The sequence below is a fragment of the Emys orbicularis genome, chromosome 16 (assembly GCF_028017835.1).
Source record: "Emys orbicularis isolate rEmyOrb1 chromosome 16, rEmyOrb1.hap1, whole genome shotgun sequence".
NCBI lineage: Eukaryota > Metazoa > Chordata > Testudines > Emydidae > Emys > Emys orbicularis.
In genome coordinates this window covers 30,480,146-30,503,406 of record NC_088698.1, presented here as the reverse complement: position 1 = coordinate 30,503,406, position 23,261 = coordinate 30,480,146, and the positions used below count along the sequence as shown (strand labels likewise).

Here is a 23,261-nt window from a genome sequence, read left to right as displayed (position 1 = left end):
ACAGTTGGGCTTGGCACTGCTCTATAGACAAAGGCAAGTTTATATCGTAATACATAAGTTATATAGCCCTGTCTGGGATGATTTAGTTGGGGTTGGTCCTGCTTTGAGCAGGGGGTTGGACTAGATGACCTCCTGAGGTCTCTTCCAACCCTAATCTTCTATGATTCTATGGTAGAACCTCCCTACTTTGCTCTTCTCCTTTTTTACCATGTGCTCCTGCTTATGGAGGTAGACAGAGCATCTCGGAGAGGGAAAAGCTTAGGGGGACTAGCTTGGCCTTGAGTCAGCCTTTTCCACCCACCAGTCTGGTCTCAGACCCCCACTCCCTTCCTGACTGACTTATGGTGCCCCTGTGCCTTGGTGACAAGGAGCCTGTGGGATTTGCCCCTGTGCATGGTCAAATGCTGCTCTAAGAGCACACAGAGTTTCCTTGGGAGCAGTGGATGCCTGGGTTATAATGTGTATCTCTAATGTTAAAGTAGACATGAAAGGGCTCTGAGGCTGGTCTGGTTCTGGGCCTGTTTCTGCCAGGAGCTAAAATGGTCTCCAAGCCCGTTCCAGCCCTAGCTATGCCAGGAATTAAGATGGCGGCCGCCGCCTAGGAGGCCTCCCTGTCACGTGACAGTCTGCTGCCTGGCTTGGTGAATGGCGCTGGGGGCGTAGCGAGCGGTGCTGGCGTACGCCTGGGGCGGCCCCCTGCTGGCTGGCGGGGGCTCCTCAGTGGGACCCGTTAGAGCGGCAGGAAGACACGGCCCCCGCCCGAGGCTGAGGCAGGCGGCCGCCGCCCGCGCCGACATGTCGAAGCGGCTGAGGAGCAGCGAGGTCTGCGCGGACTGCAGCGCTCAGGGTAGGAGCGGCCGGGGTTGAGGGGGATGGGCGGCCCCGAGGTGCCCCGTCCCTTGGGACTCTCGCTCCGGGGCCTTCCCCAAGGGAGCCCGGGGTCCTGGCCGAGCCCTGCCCGGGGGGCCGCGTTCGCCCCGCCCGGCCCCGCGCTGCACCTGGACCTAGGCCGAGCCCCCGGGGGGCTGCGTGGCCGGCGGGCCCTGCCCCGGGCAGCCGGTGGCGGGCGCCTCGGGGGTGCGAGCGGAAAAAGCCGCCCTGGCTGCGAGTAGCAAACAGGAAGCCCGGTGCAGAAGTAGTGCAGGAGCTGGGCGTTGTGCGCTCCTCGCAAGTGACAGCGGCTGCCCTGGAGCAAAGAAACAAGCCTGGTCTTCATCGGCGGTGACAGGAGTGTCCTGCCCGGGGCCGGGGCCGGAGCCTGGGCGCCCCCGTTTCCGCTCCCCGGGGCCACCTGCAGCACCCTGGCATCCTCTCCGCCTCCAGCCACGAGCCATGCTACCTGCCCCTGTTTGAAAACCATTGTCGAGCCTGGCTGTCCTAGGACTGTGTCTGACAAAGGTTGCCAAGCATGGTCGCAGCTAGTCTGGTTTGTTGTTCTATTGTGGACATGGGCTTTTGAAATACCTTTGGTGTATTCTGAGCAGGGTCTGTCTCTTCCAGTTTATAGAGTGAAGGGCACAATAATTGGAGCCTCCGAGCACTATTGGAGTATAAATATAGACTAACAAACAAAAGAGGGTTTCTAGAATGGTTTCTGATAACTCATCTGTATACTGAAAATGTTTTTAAACAGTTTCTAGTTTGGGCAAGGGCCATCTGGCCAAATCACAAAACTAGAAATCAATAGATGTGGGTTCTGCTAGCTTGATCAGTGTGTGTCACTTCCCGTCTCTGTGCCCCTGTGAAATGGGAATAATAATACTTTTCTACCTCTTGAGTATTGATGGGCTTAACTCACCAGGGTTTGCAATGAGTTTTAATTTGTTGGATGAATGGATAGTGTGGTAGAAGTGCAAAGTATTAGTGTTATTCTGGCACTACGTCACCCAGACTTGAGAGAAACATAAACTAGTTATACACTTACCAAAAAAAATAAAAACTAAACAATTGAAGTTGCAATTGTAGAACAGGGAAGCCACCTTTCCATGCCCTTCCAGAATGTGGACTTAAAAGTCCCAAACTGAAATGTTAGAAAACTAGTTTCTGAGTTAAGGACTCCCTGTTTATGTCACCATGTACTACTATTACTAGGTAAAAGCAAATTGTTTTCTTTAAATTAAGTTGTTGCTCCTGTCTCATTTCTTGCCATTTCAGTTCCCCAGTTATGCTCTAGAGCAAGAATTACAGCTTTAAAATGATGCTTTGGTAAAGTTTCTTAATCTTGAGGAACCATCTCTAGAAACAAGTGGTTGTAGCTCATTCAGCCACTGACCTTTCCAAACAAGGAAATGAAAGGGCATATTGGACCACCAACTTGTTAGCCATGGGAAGCTGTTTGGGTGTGTACTTGGGGGAGCTGTTTAAATATCAGTACTATTGTGGTCATTCACAACTTCAGTTTACTATCAATTTCAAGTTTGAAACATGAGCTGTACAATGATAGCAACATAATTAAAAAAAACTTTATGGTAGCTCAGCTACTAACATTTAGATTGTAAATTCTTTGAGACAAGGACTGTCTCCTTTTTTGCATGTTTTTAGATTTTTAGCTGCAGTGATTTAATTAGGTTTGTGGGGGGCAAGGCTGTAGCAGCCAAGGTCAGAGAGAAAGAACTTGTAGGTAATCAAGATAAGATGAAGGTCTGAATGAAAATTGTTGTGTTGTGGACAAAGAGGAAAGGCCGGAGGGAGGGAGGGGGAGAGAGAGTGTGTGTGTGTGTGTATATCAGCAAGATTTAGGCATGGTCTGGATGTGTGGGTTTAGAAAGAGGGCTGAATCAAAGATGACACCCAGATTATAGACTGGAGAGACTAGAAGGATGTGGGGGTGTCCCTGGTGATGGACAGCTGAGGGGAAAGGGGTGGCCTTTCAAGGCAGGGAGTGCGTGAAGGGAAAAATTAAGTGTGTGTGTTTGTGTGCGGGGGGAACGACAGACAATGACTTTAAGGGTCTAGAATAGTGGTTCCCAAACTTTAACAACCTGCGAACCCCTTTCATGAAAATATCAAATCTCGTGACCCCCCCCCCCCAAAGAAAAAAAAAAAGAATATTTCCAGGGATTTTCTCCTTTGCCTGAGTATAAATTATAGAAGCAGTGATCTTGGAAATAATTTGTTTTTTTATGACGCGCTTATTACACACTATTTATTAATACATTATTATTTATCATTACATTATTAATTTTATTACATTATGAAAACGGCAACACTCTTCCAAGATTTCATTTTTGTAGCTTATATCACTTTGATTAAGCCTCCTACATGTTTCATCCAGGAGTACCAGACGTGAAAGAGCATGAAGGTATTTAAGAAGCCAACTCAATAAAGAGTTCCTCCCACAAGCATTCGGGTCTTGAGCAGTCCAGGCAAACAACACACGACTGCAACAAAGCTTAAACTTGTTCTGCCAGGAAGTCATGGTCACAGTGCTCGGGCTGCTGGACCCCGTGGCCGGAGTCCCTAGGGATTGTTCTGCACACCATTACAGAATTTTTTTCTGAGAACCCCAGTTTGGGAACCACCGGTCTAGAATGAAACTTCTGAGTCTGCGAAGTTACACCTTACTCATCTCACAATTTTAGGTATCAAGTTTAAAAAATAAAATGTCTAACATAGAATTTGCAGGAAAAACATTTAGTGAGATAAATCTTGTAAATTGGCATACTTATATAATGTAAAGAATTTGTTGCATTGCTAATTCCATGAGTGAACCTCCATTTAAGGAGACACAGTCTCTAGATTACCCTTTTAAACATGTTTCCATACATATGTTTATAATCTAACAGAATATTAAAATGGGAGAATTTAAAAATTGATTTATTTTTTGTGTTTGCTGTTCCTTTTTACACTTTCTTCTGCTTAGATCAGAGGTTCTCAAACTGGGGGTTGGGACCCCTCACAAGGTCATTACATGGGGGGTCGCTAGCTGTCAACCTCCACCCCAAACCCCGCTTGCCTCCAGCATTTATAATGGTGTTAAATATATTAAAAAGTGTGTTTAATTTATTAGGGGGGTCACACTCAGAGGCTTGTGATGTGAAAGGGGTCGCCAGTAAAAAAAGTTTGAGACCCACTGGCTTAGATGTTTTTTAAAGACTATTTCATAGTCAGTTTCACTTCCTGACAATTCAGTCAGTGTATTATGGGTATGCCAAGCCATAGCAGTGTTGCCAAAGCATAAGCAAGAAGCATAATCCTGTGGGATTTGTTGAAGGTAGGTACAGTTTTCCAAGGATAGGGCTCCAGTGTGTTCAGGAGTTTATCGTCCATGCCCATTCATTATGCCTGTACTGCAGAAATTGGATGAGAAATTGAATCATAGAATCGTGGGACTGTAAGGGACCTCAAGAGGTCATCTAGTCCAGTCCCCTGCACTCATGACAGGACTAAGTATTATATAGACTATCCATGACAGACAGGCATTTGTCTAAGCTGCTCTTAAAAACTCTTCAGTGATAGAGATTCCACAACCTCTCCAGGCAATTTATTCTAATCCAGTGATTAGAAATAGTGTAGGGCAATGTTTTAATTTGTTGATGAGGTTTGTAAAACCTAAAATATAGCCTTAAACTATGATGGATGTACAGTATTTAAAATGTTACCATTTCCATCAATACTATCACTCTAACAGGGAATGCCTCTAAAATGTTACACATTTTAAGGGTGTGCACACTACTTGACAGTGTCCTTTTACGTATATTTCATGCTTGTTTTATATCTGTGTGAGAGTGATCTAGAATTTTGAAGGCTGTGTTCAGAGAAGAATTCTGCTTCATCAAGTCAGATTAAAATAACATTGAAGTATTAGCTTTTAGCATAAGATTGTTCATAATGTACCATACTACTTCTAAGTTTAGAAATCACAACAAATTTGTTGTGCTGCCTTGAAATATGTTAATTTCTACAAATTCAGATCTCTTGGTCTCTTATAGCACAAGACTCTTGATTTGTAAACTGAATAAAGCAATTTTGTAGGTAGATTTAAACATTAAACTAGCATCAGAGTTAAAAAAGAATCTGACAGATGTTCTTCTAACATTACTTTCATTTTACAGTTGTTGAACTAAATTGAGCTCAGAGCTTGGGTAATTCCTTATGAGCTTGCACGAGGAATGAATCTGAGGGCATGTCTACACTGCAATTAAAACCCCCCATCTGGCCTGTGCCAGCTGACTCAGTCTCGGGCTAAGGGGCTGTTAAATTGTGGCGTAGATGTTTGGGCTCAGGCTGCAGCCTGGGCTATGGGATCAAGGAATCTGAGCTGCAGCCCTAAGCCCAAACGTCTACACCACAATTAAACAGCCCCTTGGCCTGAGCCAGCCGGCACAGGCCAGCGCTGGTGTCTAATTGAAGTGTAGACATACCCGAAGAGACCAGAATTTTGTCAGTAGCGAGTGATGATATTATCTGCTCAATTTTAGTGCTGCTCAGTAAAACTACTCAAATATTTAAATGGTCATGGTCAAAAAAGAATTAATGTTAAATTATTTACCTTTCTTACTAATAACATAATAAATTGTTAAAACTGAAGAGTCGCCACAATCAGTTTTACTTTCCTCCATTGTAATTTACTCTTTGCATTTTATTCAGCTTGAATAGAAAAAGTAGATTAGTGAGTTTCTACTTGGTTTTGCTTGAGAAGATTCCTGCACTAGTCCAGTGTTTTTGTATCTGAATTGCCCTATCTGAGTTGGCTTTTTGGGCCTCTTTTTGGCATCTTTCCTGCAAACCATTATGCAAATATGTAGCTGTACTTATGAACAGTCCCATTAACTTCAATAGGACTACTTACAAAAGTGAAGTTATACACATACATAAGTATTTGGAGGATCATGGCCTTAGGGGCTAACTGGGAAACCATAATTTGGAAGTTTTGTTTTAAAAATATTTTAAAAGGTATGTATTTTTGGTGGTTTTTTCATTTACATCTGCTCAGTAACAGTTCTTTCTAAGGACTACCCAAGCATCACAAATAGTCTTTCCTTCTCAAGCTGTTGTGATTCATACTATATTTGTGTTTTGTGCTGTGATTTATTTGTCAGGCCAGTGATCCTCTCAAAAGAAAGACTGGAATTAATCACTAGATTGCAATGCACAGAAACTCTGAACATCCCAAAGTTTTGGAATAGTAATATAAGGCAGGAAGGGACTTTTGAGAGGTCATCAAATCCAGCCCCTTGTATTTAGGCAGGACCCAGTAAATCTAGACCCATCCCTGCATATGTTTGTCCAACCTGTTCTTAAAAAATTTAGTGATGGGGATTTCACACCCTACCTTGGAAGCCTATTCCAGAGCTTGACTAGCCTTATAGTTAAAAAGTTTTTCCTAATATCTAATTTAAATCTCCGTTGCTGCAGATTAAGACCATTACTTCTTGTCCTACCTTCAGTAGACATGGAGAACAATTGATCACAGTCCTCTTTATAACAGCCCATAATTTAATTGAAGACTTATCAGGTCCCCCCTCAGTCTTCTTTTCTCAAGATTAAACATGCCCTTTTTTTTTTTTAACCTTTCCTCACAGGTCAGGTTTTCTAAACTTTTATCATTTTTGTTGTTCTCCTCTGGACTCTTTCCACTTTGAACTTAACTGTGGCTAAAACTAGGTGTTGTCTATATACAGAGTTTCACCAGTTTAACTTTGTGTCTGTTTAAAAAATGATTCAGTTAAACAGTGTATGCACAGGATTTTGCACTAATTAATTCAATTTTTAAACCTGGTTTATATGCATTTAGTTTAACTCACCATTTCCTACCCCACTCTCACATCACTGTCCTCCAAGCCACTTGAGTTTAACTAAATCAGATGAAGATTATAGTTTATAAGGCCAGAAGGGTTCACTGTGATCCAGTCTGACCTCCTGTAAGGCAGGTTTAAATTGAATTAACAGGGTTCATGCAGCTTTTTGCACAGTCTGTCTAAATCTGTTTAAAACTGGACCTTTAGTTAAACTAGTGCAATTCTGACTATAATGAAACTCCTCAGCCCTTTCCTTTCCTTCTCCGCCTCCACTCCCACACACTCAGTCAGAACCCATTATCCTCCCTGTCACTCAGGCCTGTAATTTGGGGGGCTTCTTTGATGCCTCCCGCTTCCTTGCTTAACACATCCAGGCGTCGTCTAAATCCTGCTGCTTCCTCCCCAAACACCTTACAAAATCAACCATTTTCTTTTAGTCCATGTTGATAACTCTCATTTAGACCCTTAGCATCTCATGGCTTAATGATTATGTCCACCTTCTCTCTGGTTTCTAACACTTAGTAGGAGCTAAGGACATCATCTTGGCCCATCACTTTGATTGTGTCAATCCCCTGTGAATCCTTCCATTGACTCTCCTGTTTTCCACTGTATCACATTTTAACTCTGTTCTTATCACATCACTCCCTACACTCTGCCAATGACTCAAGGCCTTAAATGCTTATTTGTCATCTTCTGCCACAAGCTTCTGTGTGCTTTTGTGCGTGCTTTTGTCCATGCTGCTCCTCATGCATAGAATGCCCTCTCTGAACTATTCAGGGAAGCTACTATCTTCTCAGTATCATTACTCTTGTACTCTCCCCTCTTGTTACTTCCACTTGCAATATTTTGTTTCAAGTCAGATTGCATGCTCTTTGGGGCAGGGACTGTCTCCTGCTGTGTGTTTTTACAGTGCCTGAAATTGATTGTGTCCTTTGGGTGCAACAGCAATAAGAATAGTTACTATAGTCAGCAAGCAGAATGCACGTGTCTTTGTACAGTAAACTATGCCCTGTTAAAAATGTTCTCCATTACACAGCTATTCTAACATCTATCTAAGATGCGATGTGGGTATATTTTGTTTAGTGTGTATACTGCTTTGACGTGTCCACATACGAAATATTCTATCAGTATAAGCTGTAGTGATGTTCAGATAAGGATAGCTGTAGGAATCTACATACTCATATTTACTTTTCTCTTTAAACTGTTTAAATTTTATAGCCCTTGCTATTTTGAGCAAAAACTTGTTTCTGTATAGTTGATAGAATATTAATTCTCTGAAAGCTGACCAGGTTCTGGTTGTCCACTTGCTGGTTTTTGGTCTTTTGAAACTTCGTATTATCTGAAACAGAGCCTTAAATACTTGGGTCTAAAATCCTTGGAAATAGCAGTACAGTAGCCAAGCTTAAATTCAAAAAGAATCTTGCTTTTTATCTAATACAAACTTGATATAAACATAATAAGCAAAGGAGGGCTTGTACATTTTGGAAGCTTCTAATGTATCTGAAGAGAGGAGAAACATTAGGAATTGAAATGTTCTGTTTAGATATTCAGTACTTAAAAATATATTGCTGTTTTCGCTGATTTATGTTGAAGTGAATGCTGGCATCAAAAAGCTTAGTTTGTTAATTAGTTCTAATTATATTGAATGATCCTGTAAATTAACTGGCATGAATTAGCTAAATAACACAGGTCATCATAATATTACCTTCTTTTTGAGTTTTGTTCCTGACCAGATGGATTTACTGTGAAGACAAACACCTTGTTTAAACTTCATAATCTTGAAAAAGTGGTGTAAGTGAAGAATCCCATTGGCACAGGTCCTGGGGGGTAGTCTTTCTTTAAAACTTGACACCACTTTATTTTTAGTGGTGAAACTAGCTAAACTGTAAATAATTGTATTGGTCTTACTAAACTTATCTTGCTTGCACTACCACTAAAAGGAAACAGCATCTCTGACCTCAGGCTAAATTGCAGCTTGTTTCATGTGATCCTAGAGATGCTATATAAAATACATCATACACTTCAAAAGAGTGACATGTACATTCAGTAAAAAAGAAAGTGTGTCTTTCCCATTCCCCCTAACCTTTGTGTGTTTGTCTGTTAGTTTGTGAGTCCTTCAGGGCAGGGACCATTGTTTCTTGTCTGACTTGAAAGTGCCTGGCACATAGTAAGGCACTACCATAAGCCAATAATAAATTCTAAAAATAGGAATTGCAACTTCAGAAGTAGATTGGGAAATGGGTTATTGACTTCTTTTGAGACCATATTGGAATACAGTACAGGAGTTTCAAGTGACATACACCGTTAGTATGTGGGTAAAGATTGTGGGGATATACTTTTGTCTGGTTTTTCTCATGTACCAGAATGGCAGCGCAATACCCTAGGGCATTGTGACTTCTCATGATGGTCAAAATCATTCCATAGAACACTGAACACATCTCATTGACCTGCCTCGATGTCTTTTACTTAGTCTTACTATGGGGAACTGTGGATGATAAAACATGCTGTGCTATAACATTAGATGATTACTGGCTTAGCATAAAAGTAGCATTGTAAGGAATTGTGTCACTGTGGCATTTTTTTTTTTTTTTACCAATTCTTGAAATTAACATAGCTATATCCTGCTCTTTTGTCTTACAAAAATAGTGCCTCTTATTTGTATATTAAAATAAAAATACATAAGAACACACTGCAGATTTAACAAGGCAGGACTTAAAACTTTGAGCAATAAACAATAAATACAATAATACTTATTATTTATATAGTATTTTGCATTTAGAGATCTCCAGGCCCTTTACAAAGATGGGATATGTATCATTATTCCTATTTTACAGACAGGAAAACTGACACAATAATTATAGGATTTTCTATGGCACTCCTCACTGTAGTATCTGAGCACCTCATGAACTGTAATGAATCTAGCCTCATAAAACTCCTATTGAGGAAGGGAAGTATTGTCCTCACTTTATAGATGGGAAACAGATCAGAGTAAGTGGGGTTTTTTTCCTCAAGGTCCCACAGCAAGTCAGTGTCAGAACTTGAAACAGAACCCAGATCTCCTGAGTCCCAGTCCAGTGTCTAACCACAAGACCCATATTTCCCCCAACATCTTTAGGCCCAGGGAGTCTGTGACTTTCCCAAGTTCATATAGCAAGTAAGTGATGGTAGATCCAGGAATAGAACCCATTACACCTGATTCCCAGTCTTGTGCTCTAACCACTGGCCCACAGTGCTGCCCATATTATAATATGCTTCTCTTTTCCAGACCCCTGTTGGGCATCAGTAAACAGGGGAATTCTGATTTGTGATGAATGCTGTAGTGTTCATCGGAGTCTAGGACGTCATATCTCTCAAGTGAGGCATCTTAAACACACACCATGGCCTCCAACGTTGCTTCAGGTAAAAGCTGAGGATTGCTTTCTGATGAGAGTCGGAAAATGCAGTTCTTAGAGAACTCTAATTACTAAACTTTCTGGTGGGGAGGGTTGCTTCATTAAGCTCTTTTTAAAATAGGTTTCTTGGTTTCTGTTACATTGCTGTAATAGATTATTAAAGTCAGTGTTACCTCCACATTTTAAACTTACTGTTAGGGCAAATTCAGAGCCTGGGGTATAGTTAAAATTTCCTTGGTTTTGAGAGTTAACTTTTGTCTGTCTGTCCAACCGGAGTACTGCAGTACATCCACTTCTACTCAGATTGTCAGGTTTTAACAAGCCTTTTTTCCCCCCAGAGCTACAGATGAGGTCTGTTGCTGTGGCTATTTAGGAGAATCTAATTCTAAGTGCCTGCCCTTTCTGCTTTCATTTCTTCTTTCTCACATGTTCTCTATTTTGGGAAGCCTAAAAGATCCTTTGGTAGCTACTTTAACGAAGCCTTCTTGAAAAGTTGCTTTGCTCTTTCAAAGTTTAAATTTACTTGAGGGTATGTCTGCGCTATAGAGACTGTACTAGCATAGCTACATCACCACAGCTATGCTGGCATTCCCCGGGATTGTAGATGTAGCCTACACTGGTGGAAGGGATTTTTTCTACTGGTGTAGGAACAACACCTTCCTGAACAGTAGTAGTATGTGTCTACACTGGGGGCTATATCGGCATAGCTTTTATAGCTACGTCATTCAGCTTTTCACACCCTGACCCACGTAGCTATGTTGACAGAACTTTTAAGTTCAGACCAAGCAGTAGTGTTTGTGGGTGAGAGTTGGTGGACCATCGGCACTTGCAGCAATAATAATTTGACTGGCATCTGCAGGCCAGTTAACAATGAGTAAAAATTGCATGATTTTCCATTTCTTTGCATTTTGCATATTGTAGCAGTTCTAGGTCAGAATATATACTGGCATGGACACTGATTGTCAGATGCGTATACAAATATGTGCCTGTGAACATTTATTCCCAAAACAAAGCTTTCTCCTAGTTAATTTAAAGGAGCTATCCTTGCTCAGTATAGGAATCTGGTATACACACGACTAGATCTGACATTCCATTTAGGACACAGAAACATGCAAATGTGTTGCCATTCTCATTTACCTCCATGTGAACCTGTCCTTTTTTTTTTTTTCTAAAAAAACAAAAACCACAAACCAAAGACTTCTAGATTAATAACTTAAAAAGTGAGATGTTACTTTGTAGCATGTCTGGATTCCAATACTTTCACTATGTAAATGTGTATGAAATTAAAATAAAAGTGAGGGTTAGGTTAAGATTCAGGCAAATTATATTTTATTTTAAAAATAAGTTTAGATTGTATGTGTCTGATTTGTCTCCCTTTCCCCACCCCAAAATGCACACTACCTCTCTGCTCTGTGCTCTGGTGCTACTTTCTAAGTACAGAAGACAGCACTCTTCTCTAGACAGGCAGCTGCTGCTTTTAGCAGCAGAAGATCCACAGCTGGGGAGAAACCATGCCATATGTCTCACCTGCACACCCTAAAAAAGATCACTCCCAGCCAAAGTGGGGAGAAGCCACCCATGCTTTCAGTTCCTACGCAACAGGGAGGTCTGAGGAGACAACCAGTTGCCTCTTAACCTATATCCCTACAGCAAAACAAAGAACCTGTGGGGAAAAGAGGCAAGTGGATAATGTGCCAGCTCATGAAATGTAACTGGTTGACTGATCTCCCCAGGAATTCTGCCCATCTCTCCTTCATGGCTGAGTTTGGGTCTCTTTGGGAGAACAAAGTCTTCGGTCCCCAGATGCAAAGCAGTGGATCTGCTTATACTGATGCAATTTAAAGCAGCATTAGGTGTCTGCCTTCAGGTAAATGCTGCCTTCCCTGCTTGCAGTATAATCTGTGAAACTACTTATTTTTAAGGCCCACCCCAAGAAGATCTCCAGGTGCCATACAACAATAAAATGAATAGAATAGGTAAACATACATGATGAACCTCTTCTTGAACTCCGATTGAGGGGGAGGCTCTTACTGAAAACAAGAAGAGCTGCAGCAAGCTTAACTGGGCTTTGGGACACGTACAATCTAAAATTGATAGTGGAAAGTATAGACAAAAGAACATCACCCTAACCTGCTCTCTTCTTAACAAAATAAGGTTTGACATCAGCTGCCTTTTAATAGTAATAAAAAAGTCCAAAAATATCCTTTTCCTTGGCAACTTTCTGGAGTAGCGCAAAAATGCTCTCCACTTGGGAAATACCATCTGTGAGCTGCTCTGCCTGTGGAGGTAGTAGTAAAATACTTAATGCCTGTTGCACACATTTTGGGTTTCAGATGGTTGAAACACTGTATAATAATGGTGCTAATTCCATATGGGAACATTCTTTGCTGGACCCTGCATCTGTTCTGAGCGGAAGGCGCAAAGCTAACCCACAGGATAAAGTGCAGTAAGTAGAATGTTTATAAAATTCTGTGTGTCTTCAGGAGCCCCTTTGTAAAAATGTACCTATTTTGACTAGTTGTGAGAAGGGCAGCAACAGATGAGTAAAAACCTGATCTTGTATCAAGTCTTATCAAAGACATTGAAGAGTATTGCTGATGTGAATAAATCTGAGAAAATCCAGTCTCCTTTATTCACTGACTTAACCCCTGATCTGTGCTCACAGCAGAGGAGATGTTAAATATTCTCTGAAGTATCCTTGAAGATCACTAAAGTTTGGGTTTCAAAGACTATGCTGAAATGAGTGAAGAGGTCTTTTCATTCTCTTGCATCATGTGCATCAATAGTATTAATGTATCATCTGTGGTCTCAATTGTTGGGTATTGTTTTTTTTTTTAATCTTCTCTTCTATGCCTCAAATGTCATCTTTTCCATTTCTGTATCAGTGTGTTCTTTCAGCAGCTCAGCTAATTCGTTTTAAAAACATAGTTTCTTATCGGACTTTGTATATTAGTTTAAGGTGTTGATCCTGAGAGGTGCTGAGCACCTGCAGCTTTCAGTGAAATCAATAGAAGTTGAGGGGTTTGATAACATTTCAGGACAGGCCTTAAGCTTGTAAGCAGGATCATTGAAAATAGTGAAGTAACTTTATTACTTTTAGAGTTGGTCAGAAATTTTCACCAAAAATCTCAATTTTTGCCAGAATTCTAAGGGTTATTGTCTGAAAACAAGCATTTTCAGTTTTTCTACGAACCCCAGCCCTCCTCCCCCAAACAATTTTGTTGTTGAAGAAAATAACATTTTCATTTTTATCAGAAATTTTCACTGGAAGGGGGAGATAATTTCACTACTAGCTCTAATTATTTTGACACTACTTTCAATAACAATACCCTTCAATAGGGAATTAAAATCTGGATTGAAGTATGAAAATATTTCCTAGTGTCTTACTCTGTCATTTGCTCTGTGCAAAAATCAAATCTATTGGCATTCTGTATTGAAATATCCTATGTACTTTAATTTTATTTATAAAAAGCCAACATTTATTTTGCAACTCCTTTGCTTTGATTTCTTCTTACAGTCCCAACAAAGCAGAATTCATTAGAGCTAAATATCAAATGTTAGCATTTGTTCATCGCTTGCCATGCCGAGAAGACGACAGTGTTACTGCCAAGGACCTTAGTAAGGTAAGTTTTGCTTTCTTTCAGTTTGTGGACTGGAACAAAACAGCTTGCAGTTGTCACAAGATACTGCAAGACTGATACCTGAGTAGACTTGAATTACTCTGATCTTAATATGAAAGATAACTAGTATCTCCATGGTACTGCACTTTTGTGTATACAAATGTATTAAGCATTCAAACTTAACCTTGAAGGGAAATATTTTTCAACAGTGTCTGATTGGCACTAACAGAAGTTATATATGGATGTTAGAGAACCCCAGGCCTCAAGTTAACTGACCCACCTTACTAGAAACTGTTGGAAAGTAAAATATTCAATGGCTATATGGCTAGATTTTTTTAATATCTGTTCCTAATACAGTGAAGATGACTGACTCATTGTTCTTGTGTATCCAGATTTTTAACAGACAGTCCTTTTTGTTTTTCAGCAACTCCATTCCAGTGTGAGGACAGGGAATCTGGAGACGTGCTTGAGATTACTCTCTCTAGGAGCTCAGGCCAACTTTTTTCATCCTGTATGAAAACCTTTTTTATTAGCTTGGTGTTAGATCAATTCTTAGTCTGTCATTATATTTATGTTGGTTTCAGCTGACATACATTTTATATCAGTCACGTATTCAGACCTGCCTATTGAACATAAGCATGTGTGGTTTTTAATGACTTTTTAGGAGAAAGGAAACACCCCGCTTCATGTTGCTGCCAAAGCAGGACAGATTTTACAGGCAGAGTTGTTGGCAGTCTATGGTGCTGACCCTGGCACACAAGACTCCAGTGGAAAAACTCCAGTTGACTATGCAAGGTAAATGGTTTTGATTTTTAGTCTTGATTTTAAATTAAAAAAAAAAAAAAAGGTAAATTATCACCTCTCCCAGGTTCTCTGGGTATCCTGACAGACATTTAATTTCACAATTAAACCTCAAATGAGTGCTTTTCCCAGGATAAAGTAAATGCACACAGAACAAATAAAATATCTCCAGTCTTCAACCTAAGAGAACAGATTGGCCGTGCAGGGTCTCAGAAGGGCTTTGCCCTACCAGCCAAATGGCTCTCTAGTACCGGTGGGGACTCAATTCCAAATTCCCTAGCAAAGAACACACTGTAGGCAGCTTCCTCTCTTTTGCATCAAGGGAGCTCCAGCGGCATGAGTGCCTGTATGATTTCAAGTGCAGCAATATGGCAAAGGAAGATGCACATCTAAGTAACCAAATCTCAAATAATACGTTATTTATTTGTATTACTGTAGCAAGACTTAGCATGCATTGTGTGTATAAAATTACAGACAAGCTACCACGCTAAGGCTGTATTCCAAACAATTCCAGTAGCAGCAAGATTCAGAAGTCGTGTAGTCTCAGTGCTTGGATTTATTTATTGGTTTGGAAATGGTATATAAGGAGACACCGAGGACAGAACAAGTCTTCCGTTGGAATCGGATACCATGTACCAGAGTTGTTGCCACAGCTGTTATTCCAATGCTAAACTGGACACGGTTGGTTTCCCATCTCAAAAACTGCTCAGAAAAGACTATTCTGCCTGTTTTGGATAAATTGTTAATCAGCTTCTCTAGCAGGTAGATAAGCAAAGCTATTCCAGAATACTCAGCAACTCATTTTGAACAGATCAGAAAAGTCTAATTCCCTTTTAGTATTTACTTCTGAAGATTCTCTTGTGATTCTCACACCCTTTGGAAAAATCTCAAACACATACTAAATTGAAAATGTAGTAGTGATCTGATGTTGTATTCATGATGCTAAATTTAATCTTTTCAGAGCAATTTTTGAACCTTTACATTTTATAGCCAGTGAATCATAAATGAATGCCATTTTCTGTTTTATGTCTAATAGACAAGGAGGGCACCATGAATTGGCAGAGCGCCTTGTAGAAATACAGTATGAACTTACTGACAGACTAGCATTCTATCTCTGTGGCAGGAAACCAGGTGAGTACAAAAAAACTATCCCAAAAAAGTGTTATTTTTCAAATAGTGATTATTTGAATATACAAACTAAAAAGAATATGACACCCATATCATTGATGTTAAAACTAGCCCCATGAGATCATTTATAAAAATTCTCAAGTCTGTTAAAAATAGGCATGAAATCCTAGAACAGCAAAGGAAATGTTAGTGGCTTAAATTAGAGATGGTACAATTAAAATTTGAATTACATTTTTGAGTGTTGCTAGACATAATGGTAAACTAAAATCCCCTTTTTGTTGTAACACAACATGCATTCTGTCTCCAATACCCCATGCTCTGACTGGTAGGGTTATAGGGTCATGAGGTACTCGGTGATTAAGTGACAGAATCTGCTTAAGAGCTACCGAAGGCTACAAAAGAAACGATCATGGAGTGAGATGCAGCATGTTCCCACAGCTGGCTAAGAGACAGGAGACTTAGTAGGAATAAATGGTCAGTTTTTGTCATGGCAAGAGGTTACGAGGGTGTCTCCCAGTTCTGTGCTGGGTCCAGTGGTGTTCGATATATTAACAATCTGGATAAGTGGGTGAACAATGAGGTAGCAAAATTTTCAGGTGACACACAGTTATTTAGGTTAGTCAAGTCCAGAAAGAACTAAAGAACTTCAGAAGGCCCAACCAATCTATGTGAATGGGCAACACACTGGCAAGTAAAGCTCAATATTGATGAACGCAAAATAATGCACATTGGAATGAAAACCTTAAACTACTCATACGCCTTTCACAGCTCTAAATTAACTATCAACTCAGGAAAGGGACCTGAATGTCATTGTAGACAGCTCAATGAAGACCTCTGCTCAACATGTGGTCAAAAAATGTGATCTAAGGATACATAAGGAATGGGATGGAGAATAACATGGAAAATATAATGCCATTATATAAATAAATGGTGTGCCTCACCTATATTCTGTAGTACTGGTCACCCCATCTCAAAATAGATGTTGCAGGATTAGAGGGTGCTCAGAGAAGGGTGACAAATTATTAGGGGCAAAGAAAAAATCATAGAGAGAGATTGGGATTGTTTACTTTAGAAAGGAGATGAATAAGGGGAGACATGATGAAAGTATATAAAATAATGAATGGTCTGAAGAAGGTAGATTTTGAGCTTCTATTCTCTGTGTCTCACGATCCAAAAGCAAGGGGACGTTTAGTGAAATCAAAATGTGGCAAAAGGAAATACTTTTTCAAACAACACATAATTAAACTATGGAACTTCTTGTCACAGGATGTCATTGAGGTCCAAGTCTTAGTATATTTCACAAAAGGATTGGATATTGACATGGATAACCAGACTATCCAACATTGTTAGTTAATGCTAACAAATTTTGGAAGAAGCCTTATGCTTCAGGGCTTAAGACACTCTAACTGTTGGGGATTAGGAGGAAACCTAATGTGGGAGGCCAATCATCCTGCATCTGCTAAATGCAGATTCCCTTTCTGCAGGTTGCAGAGCTAAGATCTGTGACTTTAAACAGTCTAGTAGTAAAACAAATATGTTCTATAGTCTAATAAAACTGAGAAATGTAGGCCAGTAACAGTGGTTGTTTGAAACACATCCTAAGTATTTTAACATTTAGCTTAACTCAATTTCAGATCACAACAATGGACAACACTTTATTATACCTCAAATGGCAGACAGGTAAGACTGCTGATTGAATAGCATGTATTTGAATAAATATCAAATAATTAATAATTGGTACTTTAAATTTTTGAATTTTCGATTGAAATATCTTTCAACTCTCTTGTCACTACACTGTGTTTATTCCTTTTTTGACACGTTTGGTCCATCATATGAGCTTTTCTGCTTTAGTACTTTAGAATCTGAGGAAAACTAGAAAAGTAAAAGGGTGTGAAATTTATCAGTTAGGTATGTGAAAGAAAATGCACAAGTAGTGTTGGAAAGCAAACTTAATTGATAATATCAATAATTGCTCTTGAACTTGTATCCTGATACAGCACTGTAAGACTTAAATTTTCAGGAAAATGGTGTCTTTTCTAGTAAACTTTTTGTAGTGTTGGCTGTGCTAGTGATAAGAACTTAGGAATGTAAAGGTCATGTTTATTTAAAAGAAATATAAAGAGTTAACATATCATAACAAAGTCCATATATTTTTCTTTTATTGCTGTGCAATTGGAAATAAGACGGCTGTAAGTAAACAACAGACTTCAGTTTTTTTGCAAACACACTAATGAATGTAACAAAGTTGCTTTAAAAAAAACTTTAATTAAAACCAGTTAATCTTCAGTTAGATATACAAGTGATGAGTATAGTTTTGTACAATACTTTATGGTGCAGTAGGGTCTTTTTCCATTAATAGTAATACTTAGGTCTTATGTAGGGGTATGTCTATACTTACCTCCGGGTTCAGCGGTAAGCAATCGATCTTCTGGGATCGATTTATCGCGTCTTGTCTAGACGCGATAAATCAATCCCGGAAGTACTCGCCGTCGACACTGGTACTCCTGCTCCGCGAGAGGAGTACGCGGAGTCGACGGGGGAGCCTGCCTGCCGCGTGTGGACCCGCGGTAAGTACCTTGTAGTTCGAACTAAGATACTTCGACTTCAGCTACGTTATTCACGTAGCTGAAGTTGCATATCTTAGTTCGAACTGGGGGGTTAGTGTGGACCAGCCCTAAGACTCCTCATCCATAGCTCTCAAAGCACTTTACAGAGCAAGGTGAGTTTCTGCAGCCCAGAATCTCACATTCTGGACATCTGGGCTGCTTTGCTGTCTCTGCAGCTCACTGAGGCGGAGTTTTGGAGCTGAGTGGTCAGGCTACACCCCCTCAGTTCTTGTTAGCTTCCTTTCTCTGTCTCCATGGCAGCATGCGTACGGTTTTTACAGCTCCTGCCTTCACATCTGCCTAAGGGGAACTTTTTTTTGACAAAATCTGGCACAGTGGTGAGCAGTAATTTCTCTCTCTCTCCCCCCCCCCCCCCCCCCCCCCGCCTCTGAGCCAGTTTTTTAGCCAGGTGTTGGAATGCCTCCAGAGCCTCAGATGCAGTACCTGTCTGCTTCCTCCTCTGAACCTTTGAGGTATGGCAGAGCAGCCTGAAAAACACCAAATGAAATCCGAAAGGTGCTCCATCTGTGATAACGTCCTCCCAGGCTCGACAAAAATTGAGTTGTGCCCAGCCTACCTCCAGTCTTCCTTCCTTCCTTCCCTAATGTTAGGTCCCGGGGCATGTGGGATCCCCTGCTCACTGGAGCAGCCGCAACTACAACCTTGGAAAAATGGACCGGGAGTCTATGTGCAGAACAGGGAGAGACTCCATGGACAAGGAGGATCCTAGTCAGCCAACTCAGGGAGTAAGTTCCAAAGGACCTCTGGAGAACAAAGGGCAGGCTTGTGGGGGTCACAGATCTCCCTTTCCCCTGCCTGCCCCAGTCCTAAAAGGGTCCTGAGCACCATGGGAAAAGGAATAGGGCTCATAAACACCCTCCCTCCTTTCCAATTCAGGTTGTCCTCAGGTCTTTACGAAGATGTGGGTGGTAGTCACAGCCAGGTTCAGGTCACAGGAGATCCACCTGTACCCCTTCCTGGATGCCATCTTTAATTAGAGCTCCATCCCCAGCACACAGAGCTACGTCCCTGACCTTGAATGTCCTGCAGGTGCATGGTTTTATCGACATCAAAAAACCAACCGCCCTCTTTGATGGCATCCAACCAAATAACTCACTTGGGTGTGGACATAGAGGCCTCAGTAGCAAAGTTATCTCCATCTCTAGAGAGATTCCAGAAAATTCAAGACCTCCTCTCATTGTTTTGGAGCTGCAGTAGGCCCTGATTGCACTGAGTCTTCAACTGCTAGGCCTCCTAGTGTTGTGCATAGGGATCACTCCATGGGTGCAATCACATATCCAGTGACTTCAAGGCTTCATCTTAAAGGTATGATACTCCCCAGAACGTATGAAAAATCAAGTGAGAGTTCTGGCACATGGTGGTCAGCCCAGGGCAGTGTCTGCAATGGGCATGCCTATATGCTTTCCAGATCCCCTGATCCTCACAACCAACACGAGCCTGGAGGGCTGGGGAGCACATCTGGGGTCTCAAATAGCTCATGGCATTGGAACCTGGAGGAAAGAACCAACACCATAAACCTTCTAGAACTAAAAATGCTCAAGCTGACCCTACGAAGGATCCAGTTCAGCCTAGAGGGGAACCACGTCCTGATTGTCAGACAATATGATCACAGCCACATACAAGAACAATCTAGGGGGAACAAGAAGCCCAGCGCTACATGCTGAAGCAATGCAAATCACACAGTGGGTGGAGCAGTCTCTCCTTTCCCTCAAGGCAGCTCACATAAAGAGAGACCTGAACCAGAAGGCAGATTGGCTCAGCAGACGCAAGGTGAACAGCTCCAAGTGGGGCCTGAATTAGGATGTCTTAGAGTTAATCATACAATCATTCAGCCTGCCCTCAACCAGCTCATTTGTGAACCATGTGAATGCGAAGACACTAGAGCACTTTACCAGGGAAGTGGACCCCAGATCCATGGGAACAGATGCCCTATTGCACTGATGGCTAAAGGGTCTGCTCTATGCATTTCCACCCTTCCCATTATTAGGGAAGATGGTCAAGAAAATAAAATGAGAACGGGAAACAGTAATATTGATAAACCCACATTGGATGAGGAGACCCTGGTTTTGGGACTTGTTAGGGCTGAAATTGGGACTGCTGCTACAGCTCCCAATGGGACAGGACATCCTCCCATAAGGTCCTTCTGCTTTATCTGGACCTGAACCAGCTGTATCGAACAGCCTGGCTATTGAAAGGGAAGCACTAGTATCATTGAGTCTGTCCTCCAAAGTCATCAGAACACTTCTTTATCCTAGAAGAGTATCAACCTTGAAAGCATACTCCTCTGAACCAAGTTTTGCATCTCGTGCCAGGAACATGAAGCAAACCCAAGAAATTCGGGAATTCTGGCTATCTTGGGTTTTCTCCAAGAAGTTTTTGACAAAGGTCTCCAGCCCAACCCTGTTATTTGTCAGGTGTCTGCCCTTAGTAGTGTGATGTTTTCAGGATCCACAGGTTCTCTGGCAAAGAACCCCCACGTAGCCAGATTCCTTAGGGAAGTGCAGTTAGCCAGTCTGGCAGTTAGAACTTTTTTTCCCAAGTGGGACTGAGAGCCCTGACAAACCCTTCAAACCACTGATGTCAGTGTCAGCATTTTATTTGTCCATCAAAACTTGTTTTGATAGCCATCACGTCCAACAGGCAAGCATTGGAGCTGGCAGTGCTCTCTATGCAGGAACTTTGCGGCATGTTTCATGAGGACAAGGTGGTGCTCAGAATTCCAAAATCATTGGTCCCGAAGGTTAGCTCTTCTTTCCACGGTTCCCAAGAGATGGTTCTACCTTTATTCTGTCCAAGGCCACAGCATCCCACCACGGAGAGGTGGCACACCTTAAATGTCAGAAGGGCTCTGAAAATTTGCCTTGAACAGAGTCCACAAGGAGATCAGGTGCCTTGTTTGTATCCTTCCATGAAAGGACTCAGAGCTTTCATTTCTCTATTGGTAGTGGATTAGACTATGCATTGTGGAAGCAAAAAAAGCATTGGAGATTCCAGTTCCAGAATGTTAAAGCATGCTCCATGTGATCCCTGGCGACCTCATGGGCAGAAAGAGTTAATGCCTCCACAGCAGAAATTTGTAATGCTGGTCAAATGCTCCCACCTTTATTAAGCACTACTAGCTGGACTTCCTGGCCTCTACAGAGGCATCCTTTGGCAGGAAGGTGCAGCAGGCGGTGGACCAGAAATGATTGCGCCCTTTGAGCAAATATTATAGATGGGGATGGATACCGTTTTCCTTTTTCTGTCCTTTTCTATAACATTCTTCCCAGACATCAGGAATTGTGGGAGATGCTGGGCTGCAGAGCAGGAAATTTCTTACCAATAATTTCCTTTCTGCTAGCAGCATTTCCCACAATTGTATCCACACTGGATGGCTCATGAGTCAAAGATCAGATATTAAGTGGGATCATTACCATATGACAATCTTCCTTGGTCTAATGTACATAGTTCATTATCTGTGTAATATTTATTTGTTAATGATGTTATGCAAGTTTTACAGCTTGGAAATAACTCATCTGGAAGCAAGCTGAGGGGGCATGGCTGTGTGGCTCCAAAACTCTGATTTGCCTCCGTGAGCTACAGAGAAAGGAGAGCAGCCCAGACCTAAAGAATTGTGGGAGATACTGCTAGCAGAAAGGAAACTATTGGTAAGAAATTTCCCTATCAAAAGCCCCATTTTACATAGGGTGAAACTGAGGCAAAGAGAGGTGAAGTGATTTGTTCAAGATCACACATCAGGTCATACGGCCTGCAGTAGAACTTTGGTCTCTCACTGCTGTATAGGGCCCTCTCCATTGGGCATTTCTTCCTCTTTATCCTCATCTAGGATAATTGCTTGCAGGAACTTACCCCAGAGCCTTCCATCAAACTACCTTATTTGAGTCTTTCCTTCACAAAGTTCCTTGGAAGAAGTTCTACTGAAAGGATTTTGTGTCTGTGCTGGGGGGATTCCACCCAGTAATATACAGTGAGCTCACAATTTGTTGACTTTCTGGGTCTGGGGTTTCCACATTAAGTTCTGTTTTTGTTCTAACCACAAAGTTTGCAATTTGTGTGTCAATCTTGAGACAGGAAGCTAATATCAGAGGATTGCTTCATAGTTAGTCAATACAATACATCTTGTGGGTGACTTTGAGATGAGGCCTTAGTGCTTTAACATATTTATCCACCTGGTGGTACCCACCTCTACCACTAATCAAGTAAAATAATCTTTGTGGGTTTATTACAGCTGTTCATTAGTTGACAGGACATTTTTTTTAGGGCATGGTCAGAAGAGTATTTATTTTTAAACTTCCCTCTAGGAGCATTTCAGTGTCCTATAACACATTCTGCCTCTTTAGATGTGCAGGATTGCCATTTGGAATTTTAATAGCCACTTGATTCTGTGTGTCCTGGAACAACTATGTACAAGAAATCCAAGGACAACCACACTTATCTTCATAGTAACCACCGCAAACACAGCAAAAAATCTGTTGCCTACAGCCAGGCACTCAGATATCACAGTCCGGGATATACACCTTAACACACTCAAAACCATCTTCACTAAACAAGGACGCTCTACCAGAGAAGTAAATGTATGCATCATGGAACAGGCCGCCCAAACATCCCAAGAGAACCTGTTTCAATACAGAAATAAAACAAAACCCCCTCCAACCACACACCCCTAGTTGTCACCTTCAACCCCACACTGGAACCCATACGGGGTATCATCAAAGAGGTACAACCCATACTTGATGGGGACCCTATCTTGAAAGAAATCTTTCTTGAACCCCTTCCTCTGACCTTCAAACAACCCCTCAACTTCATCATCAGAAGCAAGCGCCCCACAGACACGCCCGGACACACCAACTCAGAGCAGCACCAGGCCGTGCCAGAAGAACAGATGCAAAACCTGCATCCATAGCTCCATTGCTACAATTATTGTCGTCCTCCCACAACACACCTTTCAAGACC

At 41.5% G+C, this 23,261-nt stretch overlaps 1 protein-coding gene across 4 annotated transcripts in view; it reads left to right on the top strand.

Moving 5' to 3' along the window:
* Positions 1 to 795: 795 nt before the first annotated feature.
* The window catches only part of GIT2 (GIT ArfGAP 2), a 50,017-nt gene continuing 27,551 nt past the window's right edge, over positions 796 to 23,261 (top strand). For 3 of the 4 annotated variants that reach the window (XM_065417561.1, XM_065417560.1, XM_065417558.1), the window contains exons 1-8: positions 796 to 847; positions 10,006 to 10,139; positions 12,466 to 12,578; positions 13,650 to 13,755; positions 14,177 to 14,263; positions 14,417 to 14,547; positions 15,590 to 15,684; positions 17,316 to 17,361. In XM_065417561.1, coding sequence (XP_065273633.1) covers positions 796 to 847; positions 10,006 to 10,139; positions 12,466 to 12,578; positions 13,650 to 13,755; positions 14,177 to 14,263; positions 14,417 to 14,547; positions 15,590 to 15,684; positions 17,316 to 17,361 — 764 coding nt within the window. Of the gene's footprint in view, positions 848 to 10,005; positions 10,140 to 12,465; positions 12,579 to 13,649; positions 13,756 to 14,176; positions 14,264 to 14,416; positions 14,548 to 15,589; positions 15,685 to 17,315; positions 17,362 to 17,864; positions 17,871 to 23,261 lie in introns of all 4 variants that reach the window. The other variant, XM_065417559.1, reaches the window with a different exon arrangement.